Genomic DNA, 11,885 nt, shown 5'->3' with positions numbered 1-11,885 from the left:
CAGGTGTTGGAATGGCCTAGTCAAAGTCCAGACCTGAATCCAATCGAGAATCTGTGGAAAGAGCTGAAGACTGCTTTTCATGAACGCTCTCCATCCAACCTCACTGAGCTTGAGCTGTTTTGCAGGGAAGAATGGGCAAGAATTTCAGTCTCTCGATGTGCAAAACTGATAGAGACAAAACCCGAGCGGCTTGTAGCTGTAATTGCAGCAAAGGGTGGCGCTACAAAGTATTAACGCAAGGGTGCCGAATAATATTGCACGCCCCACTTTTCAGTTTTTTATTTGTTAAACAAGTTTAACACATCCAATAAATTTCATTCCGCTTCACAATTGTGTCCAACTTGTTGTTGATTCTTCACAAAAAATTTGAATTTCATGTCTTTATGTTTGAAGCCTGAAATGTGGCAAGAGGTTGAAAAGTTCAAGGGGGCCCGAGTACTTTCGCAAGGCACTGTACTTTTGGCAGTGTGAGCAAATGCAGAGTTATGCTGAAAAATGAAATCAGCATCTCCATAAATCTTACCAGCAGAGGGAAGCAGAGAATACTCTACAATGTTCTGGCTAAATGGCTAAAACAGTGGACCAACACCAGCAGATGTCAAGACTTTCCAAATCATCACCGTCTGTGGAACCATCACAATAAATCAAGCACCGTAGTCACTGTGCCTCTCCTCTCTTCCTCCAGACTCTGAGACATTTATTTCCAAGAGTCATGCAAAATTTCCATTATTCTGAAAAAGGACTTTGGACCAGTCCAGTGCTTTTTTTTTCCTTAGCCCAAGTACAGCGTTTGCGACTTGTCTCATTCAACAGTGGATTAACACAAGTATACAGGCAGTGCACTTTTTTTCTTCCACTCAACTTTCCATTAATATAATTATAAACAGCAACTCTGTCATGAATCTAGGATTCACATTTTGAACTGAATTCCAAATGATATTCTATTTTATTGAGATGCACAGGCACATAAGAAAGACTCAACCTTGGTGCTTCAGATGTTCCTTTTAATGACTAAATCCTTAGGAAACAATCAAAACTACAAATTTAAGTTTGTGTTACTAATTTATTACAGTTCATAACCCTTATAAAAACAAATTAATTACGCATATACAACTCCACAGCTCAACAGAAAGATTTCCACATGGAGATTATCAGCATCTTGCAGTGGGATTACAGGTTCACTATGAAAGCAGCCAACCTATCAAGTAAAATACTAAAGTCTGCAAGATAAATTTGCACAATGAATTTAGTTTTAAAAGGTGTCTATTTCTTTCATTAAATCTCCATCACATACTTTCTTTTCTAGCATAACGGAAAGCTTTTATAACTGATGTTCAAAGCTACGCATCATTAAGTTGTAATTTATCTTAAATTTTCTAAACACTGGCCCTACAGTTTCAGTGTAGGACGCTACAATGTTTTCTTTCCATAACACAGCACTAATATCAGGCACTATAGGTTTATTGTGTTACTGAGTGATGAGTTGCCTGAATGCACAGTTGTGATATATGGATGCTGCATATTTTTAAATGAACACAAGAAAAAGAAATATATGAAAAACATGAAAAACAGATGTGCATCCAACGTACACAGATTATATATCAACATGTTATGTAACATACCGAGTCAGACAGTGTACTGTTGGAGAATGAGGTCAGGATTTTATCACAATGATCTTCCAGTCAGTCCAGCCCATTAAAATGCTTTAAAAAAAAAAACTTATTGGTAACCGGAGTAAATTAACCAAAGTAAAAAAAAAAAAACACAAAGAGTTTGTAAGACTGAAGGAGAGGAACACTGACAGGGTAGTAAATCCAGCAGGTTCCCACCAGATGATTTCTCTTGGGTGACATTGACTTTTATGATGAAGATGTGGGAAAGTCATGGAACAAGGTTATTATTTGTTTTTACATGTGTTCTGAGGGCCCAGCAGAGGAGGAGGATGTCCTGTTTCAGGTCATGCATCACTGAGAACCTGGTAAGGTTGAAGAAAACTCAGTTAAAAGCAGCAACAACTCGACAAGTCCTCAATTACGTTTCAGTAAATAATGTGCCTTGTAAGACTAGTTCATACACATTGAAGTTTTTCACATATTGTATATTATTTTGACTTTGTATGTTAGACCAACACTAAGTAGTAAATAACTGTAAAGTGATTTTAAATGTATTGTCAGCAGCCATACTAATAAGTAAATACAATTCAACCCCACTTATAGAAGTCATCTAATTAGTAAATAGAGTCCAACTGTGTGTAATGTATTCTCATGTCAGGGATGAAGTTGTGGAGAAGGTTTAAGCAGGTTTATAAAACAATAAGCTTTGAACATCTCACAGAGCACCATTCAATCCTTAAAAGATGGAAAAAGTGAGGCACAACTGCAAACCTACCAAAACATGGGCCGTCTATATAAACCTAGACGCCAGACAAGGAGAGGATTCATTAGAGAAGCAGCCCAGAGACCCATGGCAACTCTGGAGGAGCTGCACAGATTTACAGCTCAGGTGGAAGAATCTAATGACTAGAGGTCCATTAGTTCTGCTCTACCAATTTGGCTAGATCCTCCAAGGAAGAGCAGAAGGATGAAATCCATATTTGAAGAAAGCCATAAGACCTGTTTGCAGTCTGCCACAAGCCCGGACACACGTGAAAAATGTGCTCAGGACAGAGAAGTCGAATAATTACCTTTTTGGCCAACATTAAAAAAAAAAAACATAAGGCAAAAAAAACTAAAGCTAATCACCCTGAACAGACCAACCCCCATCGTGAAACATGGTTGTTTGAGACTGGGGCAGATGTAAACCTATGATGATAAACACACAGCCAGGGCTGCAATTTAATGGCACAGGTCGAAACACATTTAGGTGTTAGAATGGTCCAATCAAAGACCAGATCAAAATCGAACAGAGATGTGAAAAGATTTAAAAGCTCATGTTCACAGACAATCTCTATGCAACCTGACTAAGTTTGACCTATTTTGTAAAGAAGAATAAGCTAAAAAAATTAAATCTAGATGTGCAAAGCTGGTAAAGATATCAAGCGGCAGTAACTGCAACAAAAGCTGGTTGTACAAAGTGTTGCTTCAGGTGGGCTAAATACAAAAACATGCCAAACTATTCAGATTTTCACAAAATATTGGTAATTACCGTATTTTCCGCACTATAAGGCGCACTTAAAAACCATTAATTTTCTCAAAAAATGACAGTGCGCCTTGTAATCCGGAGCGCCTTATATATGGATCAATTGGTTAATTGGTTGATCCATACTGGTTGTACACGGCGCTCTGTCAAAATGTTTCAGTACGACTGGTAGCCGCACCGCTTGCAGCATTACGGCTACCGTAGTCAGGGGCGTCGCCGAAGTAATAGCCGTAAACACCTGTACTGTGCTTACTCCTAGTCCAACACCACTTGTGTGTGTATAACGTTTGAATGTACTGTTGCAGGAATTGCCTGAACTATATGTGATTAGAAGCTCAGTGTGTGGGGTGTATGTTTCGTGTGTGTGAATGGAAGATGTTGACATTACTCCTCCGGACAGAGGTGGCGCTGTGTGCTGCCGTAGCTGAGAATCAAGAGTGAAGGAGTGACGTCGGTATTATTGTGTGTGTGTGGTGGGTAGAGACGGCGACCGGAGCAGCGGTGTATGAGTCTGTAAGCCCTGTGTTTTTACGTGCTGCAAAGTCATTAAAAAGAACCCCGAATCTCGTCAACAACTCAGTGTTTTGATGCTGTTTCTTCATGTTCAACTCAGCAACGTATGAGTGAGGGAGTTAACCCCGAGGAAACTAGTAACTTCGGCCCTGGAGAAAGCGTCTCCCCTGTGTCATCAGACTACGGTCAGGGGACAGAAACAGGAAAGGTTAACAGTACTAACGTTTGATTTAGTGCATCAAACTGTTTCTTTTACGTGTTTACTGAATCAGGGAAAAGTTCCCTTTCACGTTTTAACTAACGTTTGATTTCAACTTCAACTTCATAGACTCCAATGCATTCCTAACGTGCGGTTGGCTCTAGTCAATAGATTTCTATGTAGAGGAGACCTTACCATGAGAGTGAATGGAGTTATCAGAACGCTGGTTTGTAGTGTATTAATAAAGTTTGACTGACTGTTTTGTTGACATTCTCTTTAGCACAGCTCCATCTAGTGGATGCATAACGCAACCCCAGTCAAACGTTTGACTGCAGTAGCTTCTATTCTATGCGCCTTATAATCCGGTGCGCCCTATATATGAAAAAAGTTCTAAAATAGACCATTCATTGAAGGTGCGCCTTATAATCCGGTGCGCCTTATAGTGCGGAAAATACGGTATGTATTGCTCTTCTTTATAATTATGCACTACTTTGTGCTGATCTGCTGCATAAAATCCCAAGTAAACATAGAAGCTTGGGATATTAACAAAATGTATAAATACTTCTGCCATGCATTGTACTTATTGCATAAGTGATTATTGCATCTTACCTTTCTGGCAAACTCAGGGAGGATGAAGGAGGCTTTGTGAATGTCAGGGTTGTAATATTTAAGGTTCATATTTTCCAATTCTTCTTTAGAGAGTGCTTTCACCGGTTCCCTGAAGTTTGTCTCCTGAAAAATCAATGATTTAATGTGTTAAGGAACAATTTTAAAATAAGCCAGCATCTACAAGAACTAGGAGGCCTGCTTACAGGATTTTTACTGCAGAGCATAAATCCAATTTGGCCACTGGGATAAGTTGGGATCGTACTGTAAGCGTAGTCCACCACAGGAAAAAGTGTCTTGCAGAAGGTTTGCATCTCCTTTATCAGCTCTAAATGGAGCCATTGACACTCTCCTGGAAAGATTAAACAAAAAGAGAATGAATGGTAATGTGTCCAGTTTGAAACTACCTTTTAACATCATGCTCCCAGCATGTAGTCTAAAGACTAAGGCCCTGTCAACATGACATTGATCCACATGGCACCAGTATGTTCTTTGAAACTTGAAACTCAAGAATCACACACTTCCTGCTTTGAAAACATGGGGGGGGTTAGATTCATAAGAGTCAGCACCACAATTAAATACTCTGTAATCTGCCATTGTTATTGTTGCAATCTTCGTGTTCAGGGGGTCGGCAGCCGTTATGTTTGGCGCATCAATTTCTACTGATTGTAGTCAAACTGCGCATGCGCCAGGGCTTCCCCATGCAGGGAGATTCTGTTTTTCCTCTATACAAAAACGGAGACCAGGTTATTTTCATACAGTTACACTCTGAAAACTGTTCTCAAATCACACCATTTTCAGAAAAAATGTGCGCCGCTTTTGTGTAAACTAACAGAAACACTTTTCACGTAAACGTCATGTAAACAGTAGAAATCAGACTCAAAAAGAAACAATTGTAGCTCCCTGCAAAAGTACTCATAACTCCCTTAACTTTTTCAAATTTTGTCTCATTACAACCACAAACTCCAATGTCATTCAGAGTACTTTAAGATTAAATGTTAGACTAATAAAAAGCAGCTCATAACTGCCGAGTGGATGGAAAATGATACATGGTTTTTAGAAAACTCTAAATAATTTCAGGAATGCCTCCACCAGCTTTAAAAATCCAGAGACTGAAATATCTGGTCATTCTTCTTCAACCAGATTGAATAGAAAGAGTTTGAGCAAATATTTACATGTTACATTCATGTTCGCAACAACTCTGAATCAGCTCCCCTTTCCCTGAAGAAAACCACCCCCATAGAATGATGCTGCCACCACCATGTCTCATCATCAGGATGGTGTGTTCAGGGTGTTAGTCTTCTACCACCCATAGCATTGTGTGTAGACCAAAAAGTTGCTGTGTTTTCTACCAGGCTTGCGGCAAACTGCAAACAGGACTGCTTATGGTGTTGGTATTACACTCTTCTATAAAGGCCAGTCATTTTCTTTAATAAACCTAGTTGCACCAAATGTTATTTAGGGGTATTAATGTAAAGGGGAAGTTAGAAATGCATGCCACTTTTTTCAGATTTATACTTGTAAAAAATTATGAGCTAGTTTGTCTTGGTTTGAATTCCACTACAATGCCTTGAATTTTGAGGTTGCTCAAAAATGTGAACAAGTATGGATATTTTTGCAACTGTCATTGTTATAAGATTTGCTTTAGTCATTATTCCAAACAATAACAGTCTAGCTAAACATAAACTTACCCTGGGAGCAAAGAATGCCACCGCTTCTCAAAGCTGCTTTCATAAGCTGATAGTAGGACTCCTTGAACAGACTCTCTGCAGGTCCTGTGACACAAAAACACCAAACTCTAAATCGGGTTACAACCTAAAAAAAACGGAACAAAAACTAAGGAAAGAAGAAATGTCACTCACCAACTGGATCTGAGGAGTCAGTTATTATGATGTCAAAGGCATCCTGGTTTTTCTTCATGAATTCAAAGCCGTCACCAACATGGAGGGTAAGCTTAGGATTGAAAAAGCCTTTGGCCATTCCCGGGAGGTACTTCTTTGATACCTCAATGACATCCTACACAGGAGAGAACGTCAACTTTCATGAGAAGACCTCTCAGACCTAGTTTACTCTTTGATGATGGTAAATGACAGAGAAGCTAAAATATTTCCCAATAATACATGGCTTTCTGGAATTTGGATGGCTTTCTTCTTGCCACTCTTCAACTCCTAATCATTTAGTCAACAAACAGATTTTTCCATCTCAGCAGCAGATCTTTGCAGCTCTCCCAGTTATCATGGGTCTTTTAGCTACTTGCTGGTGTAATAATTCATGTTCTCCAACAATATCTCTGAGACTTTCACAGAGTTGTTGCATTTATACTGAGGTAACATTATATATCGGTCAAATATTAACCAATTAAGTGACTTCTAAAATAAAAACTGTTTTACAGAGGTTCTTTTAGGGTTATTAGCAGAACGGGGTTGAATGAATATACATGCCACACTTCAGATTTTTAGTATTACAAAATAATCTAAAGCAAAGCATACTTTTTCCTTCCACTACACCGTTATGCACTACCTGGTGTTGGCGCTTTGCATAAAATAGAGTTTGTGATTAGAATGTGACAAAGTGTGGAAAGGTTCAATACTCTTGCATGCTCCTTTAAGTCAGTGCTGTTGGTCCCACCTCGTCTATCTCACAGAGAACCACCGACTCCACCAGCGGATGCTTCACCACTTCCCTCAACACTCCACCGTCTCCACCACCGATGATCAGCACCTAGAGAAACAGAAGAAAGCTGCGGGTTGATGGCTTCTGGTCGTGACACGCAAACCTGGACCACCCTGTCTGAATGAACAAGTCATGTTCATGGATTGCACAACACATGGCAGGGGGTACCTTCTTGGGGCCCGGGTGGCTGCGCAGAGGAAGGTTAGCAATCATTTCCTGATAGGCGAACTCATCCCTCTCCGTGCACTGAATCACCCCGTCCAGCACCAACACGTTTCCATAGGTTTTACTGGTATAGGGAAAGTACAGCATGAATGCAGGGGGGTGGGCTTTATTACGTGCAATATTCGACTGTTACGATGTCTTACTTCTCAGAAAGCTGGCCGTCTAAGATTAGATTACATTTTTAATCATTCATATGTATCGATTTGTGGAAAAACGTAAACGTCTAATGATGACTACGTGGATCAAGGTTTGGTTATCTCAATCAGTGCTGGTTGACCGGAGCTAACAGCTATTAGCCACAGTTGGAAAACTGAAGTACTCACCTCTTGAAAACCATAACATCTTGAAATTGGGATTTCTTGTGGTATAGAACCTCCTCCACCTGCAGGCTCATTGCCTGCCCCGGCCACATCGCGCAGGACTCGGTAAACCACCCATCCTTAATCTGGTCCATGGCAGCTGTCCACAGCCACAGGTAGTAACACTAACGCGAGTGGAAGAGCAGCAACGTGAGCAATTTACGACTACACAGCCATTTCCCGACAATCTAAACTTGCTGCCTTACAGTTTGACCAATAGGATGACGCTGACGTAACACATGGAATTGGGAGAACCAATAGTATGGCAGCATGCGCAGGCTAGTGTGTAGTTTGTTTGACGTGGCATCGCTGGCACCGCCCTGTGTGAGCTGAGGAGCCCCACGTTAGTGATGGGAGTTCCGATCGCATTCTGTGATCCGATTATTTTGGCTCGACTCCCGGCCCCCCAAAAGAGTCAGTTCTTTTTTAAATTTCAGTTAACTTTCGTTTTTTTTTTAATTATTTAAATGTACTTAAATTATGTACGTAAAAAAGGGTTATAAGCTTTTTATTTGTCGTCAGTGTCCTATAATCTAAGCACTATCAGTGTTTGTTAATCTATTGTTTCATCATTGTTGAAATGTTCATTTATTCGTTTGTTTATAAGGACACCACACCATTTATAGCCAATTCACAATTGATTGATTACTTTATTCAACAGACTCATGGTCCACAAAAAAACAACACCACAACATATAAAAAGAGAAAAAAAAAAAAATTATAAAAGACTTGCATACCAATGCTTCCACAGAGCCGACTGGTATCTTAGCGCACTAAGAGATGGATGTGAAAACATTACAATAAGACTGTTCAATGAGCTGCACAAACAACACATAAACTTATACAGGTCCTTCTCAAAATATTAGCATATTGTGATAAAGTTCATTATTTTCCATAATTTCATGATGAAAATTTAACATTCATATATTTTAGATTCATTGCACACTAACTGAAATATTTCAGGTCTTTTATTGTCTTAATACGGATGATTTTGGCATACAGCTCATGAAAACCCAAAATTCCTATCTCACAAAATTAGCATATCATTAAAAGGGTCTCTAAACGAGCTATGAACCTAATCATCTGAATCAACGAGTTAACTCTAAATACCTGCAAAAGATTCCTGAGGCCTTTAAAACTCCCAGCCTGGTTCATCACTCAAAACCCCAATCATGGGTAAGACTGCCGACCTGACTGCTGTCCAGAAGGCCACTATTGACACCCTCAAGCAAGAAGGTAAGACACAGAAAGAAATTTCTGAACGAATAGGCTGTTCCCAGAGTGCTGTATCAAGGCACCTCAGTGGGAAGTCTGTGGGAAGGAAAAAGTGTGGCAGAAAACGCTGCACAACGAGAAGAGGTGACCGGACCCTGAGGAAGATTGTGGAGAAGGGCCGATTCCAGACCTTGGGGGACCTGCGGAAGCAGTGGACTGAGTCTGGAGTAGAAACATCCAGAGCCACCATGCACAGGCGTGTGCAAGAAATGGGCTACAGGTGCTGCATTCCCCAGGTCAAGCCACTTTTGAACCAGAAACAGCGGCAGAAGCGCCTGACCTGGGCTACAGAGAAGCAGCACTGGACTGTTGCTCAATGGTCCAAAGTACTTTTTTCGGATGAAAGCAAATTCTGCATGTCATGCGGAAATCAAGGTGCCAGAGTCTGGAGGAAGACTGGGGAGAAGGAAATGTCAAAATGCCAGAAGTCCAGTGTCAAGTACCCAGTCAGTGATGGTCTGGGGTGCCGTGTCAGCTGCTGGTGTTGGTCCACTGTGTTTTATCAAGGGCAGGGTCAATGCCGCTAGCTATCAGGAGATTTTGGAGCACTTCATGCTTCCATCTGCTGAAAAGCTTTATGGAGATGAAGATTTCATTTTTCAGCACGACCTGGCACCTGCTCACAGTGCCAAAACCACTGGTAAATGGTTTACTGACCATGGTATCACTGTGCTCAATTGGCCTGCCAACTCTCCTGACCTGAACCCCATAGAGAATCTGTGGGATATTGTGAAGAGAACGTTGAGAGACTCAAGACCCAACACTCTGGATGAGCTAAAGGCCGCTATCGAAGCATCCTGGGCCTCCATAAGACCTCAGCAGTGCCACAGGCTGATTGCCTCCATGCCACGCCGCATTGAAGCAGTCATTTCTGCAAAAGGATTCCCGACCAAGTATTGAGTGCATAACTGTACATGATTATTTGAAGGTTGACGTTTTTTGTATTAAAAAACACTTTTCTATTATTGGTCGGATGAAATATGCTAATTTTGTGAGATAGGAATTTCGGGTTTTCATGAGCTGTATGCCAAAATCATCCGTATTAAGACAATAAAAGACCTGAAATATTTCAGTTAGTGTGCAATGAATCTAAAATATATGAATGTTAAATTTTCATCATGACATTATGGAAAATAATGAACTTTATCACAATATGCTAATTTTTTGAGAAGGACCTGTATATCAGATTTCTCACAAGTGCTTGGAATGTTCTGACATGTATTACAAAACATCTCACTTGCACTGCTGATCCTGGATTTCTTGAGCAGAATTCTCAAAGAGTCATTATAGGCAGCCTTAAGCTTCTGCATACTAGCTTTTTTAAATTTGCACCACAAAGGAGCTGTATACAAAGATGTACAGTAAGCTTTAAATAGGCTTATTTTTACCTCATCAGTGCACATATGGAATTTCCTCCCCAGAATGTTTGCCCGGGCAAAACTCAACCCATAATCAGAGCAAATGTTCAATAACTGCTGAAAACCTGCACTGCTGGGTGAGAGGACAGGCAGGTCATCAGCATACATGAAGTAATTGATCAACGTATCACCAATCATACATCCAGTTTTACAGAGGTTCATTTCTTTTGACAGGTCATCCATATACAAGTTAAACAAGGCAGGCGAAATAAGTCCACCCTGACGCACACCATTACTCACACCAAAGGAAGCAGAGATGTCATTGCCCCATTTTACATGCATTTTCTGGTTAGAGTACCAGTAAACTAAAATTCATGTAATAATATCTGGAACACCTCTCTGTTTTAATTTGTCAAATAACTTAAAGTGGTTGACACGATCAAAGGCCTTAGAGGCATCAACAAACCCAATTAACACCGATGAATTTTTCCTTAGATATGCTCTTGCTGCTTCTTTCAGGCCATAAATACAGAAATCAGTTCCCAACTTGGCTTTAAAACCAAATTGATTATCTGTTGTACTAATAAACTGATTGAGCCAACCAAGCAGGATCTTTTCTAATACTTTAGATATCACGCTAGCTAAAGCTATTGGTCTATAATTATTAAGGCTACCAACCTTACTAGCTTTGTCCTTAATTACTGGCACAAGGGTAACAGATAATAAGGAATCAGGCAACTGCCCATGGGTCATAAACCAGAAAATCACATTGCAAGCAGCACAGCCACTTTTTGGCTAGCATATTTCAGATGTTCTGCTGTAATGCTATCAGAACCTGTTGCCTTATTCTCACACAAATACACTATAGCCTGCTGGACTTCACTAGGGGTTATTATAACCGCATCACTCTTAGCGATGTTTCCCAGTCGATAGGGTTCACTTTTTCAACAATTAAATAAGGCAGAATAGTGCTGTCTCCATAGATCTGCTATATTATGAGCCCCAGATATGCCCTCTATGGCACTGGGGAGTAATGCAGCAGACCTGTTTAAGGCTCTGACATCATTCCAGAAGCCAATGGCATTATTACAAAGCAGTTTTTCAGCCATGGAGTCTGCTCTCATGTTCTGCTCACATTTAGAAATGTATCGAATGGCATATTTAAATTTTGCACTGGTGAGTTTGTTTATAATCTAGGAGAGTTTGGTCTACCTGCTTGTACCCACATCTTGTATGCCTGTTTAGCTTCTGCATGATATCCTGCCACATGTTTATTCCAACCTGGCCTTATGTTATTTGCCTTTCTGCATGTAAGGTCTGGTTTATACTCTCATACAAAGCATCCACAATGCCATCATACATAGTATGAAGGTCAGTACAGTGAGAAATATCACTGCAATTAACATCTGAGCACATAATAGATTGAAGAGGAAGACTTATTTTACTCAAAAGAAGATCAGTTTTCATATGATATGCTAATAAGTCATCTTTAGATAGTCTGGACCATTTGAACTTAACTGTGGGGGCATCATTTGTCCC

The 11,885-nt window shown here is 40.3% G+C and overlaps 1 protein-coding gene across 1 annotated transcript; it reads right to left on the bottom strand.

Moving 5' to 3' along the window:
• Window positions 1–1,043: 1,043 nt before the first annotated feature.
• srm (spermidine synthase) lies at window positions 1,044–7,913 on the bottom strand. The gene is made up of 8 exons (XM_047385247.1): window positions 7,678–7,913; window positions 7,298–7,418; window positions 7,085–7,177; window positions 6,319–6,472; window positions 6,148–6,231; window positions 4,663–4,808; window positions 4,460–4,582; window positions 1,044–1,975 (listed from the first exon to the last, which is right to left on the bottom strand). The coding sequence occupies exons 1-8, from the start codon at window positions 7,806–7,808 to the stop codon at window positions 1,958–1,960; spliced, it is 870 nt and encodes a 289-aa protein (XP_047241203.1). The 5' UTR covers window positions 7,809–7,913; the 3' UTR covers window positions 1,044–1,957.
• Between the last annotated feature and the right edge of the window lie 3,972 nt (window positions 7,914–11,885).

Source organism: Girardinichthys multiradiatus, chromosome 1 (assembly GCF_021462225.1).
Source record: "Girardinichthys multiradiatus isolate DD_20200921_A chromosome 1, DD_fGirMul_XY1, whole genome shotgun sequence".
Classification (NCBI taxonomy): Eukaryota; Metazoa; Chordata; class Actinopteri; order Cyprinodontiformes; family Goodeidae; genus Girardinichthys; species Girardinichthys multiradiatus.
The sequence above is the reverse complement of the archived record's forward strand: the minus strand, read 5'-3'. Positions and strand labels throughout refer to the sequence as shown.

Coding starts and splice junctions, on each gene's coding strand:
- srm (XM_047385247.1), bottom strand. CDS start 7,808: ATGGACCAGATTAAGGATGGGTGGTTTACCGAGTCCTGCGCGATGTGG. Junction 6,473..7,084: donor TTCTCTGTGAGATAGACGAG/GTGGGACCAACA, acceptor TCTCCTGTGTAG/GATGTCATTGAGGTATCAAA. Junction 6,232..6,318: donor TGACTCCTCAGATCCAGTTG/GTGAGTGACATT, acceptor TTTGTGTCACAG/GACCTGCAGAGAGTCTGTTC.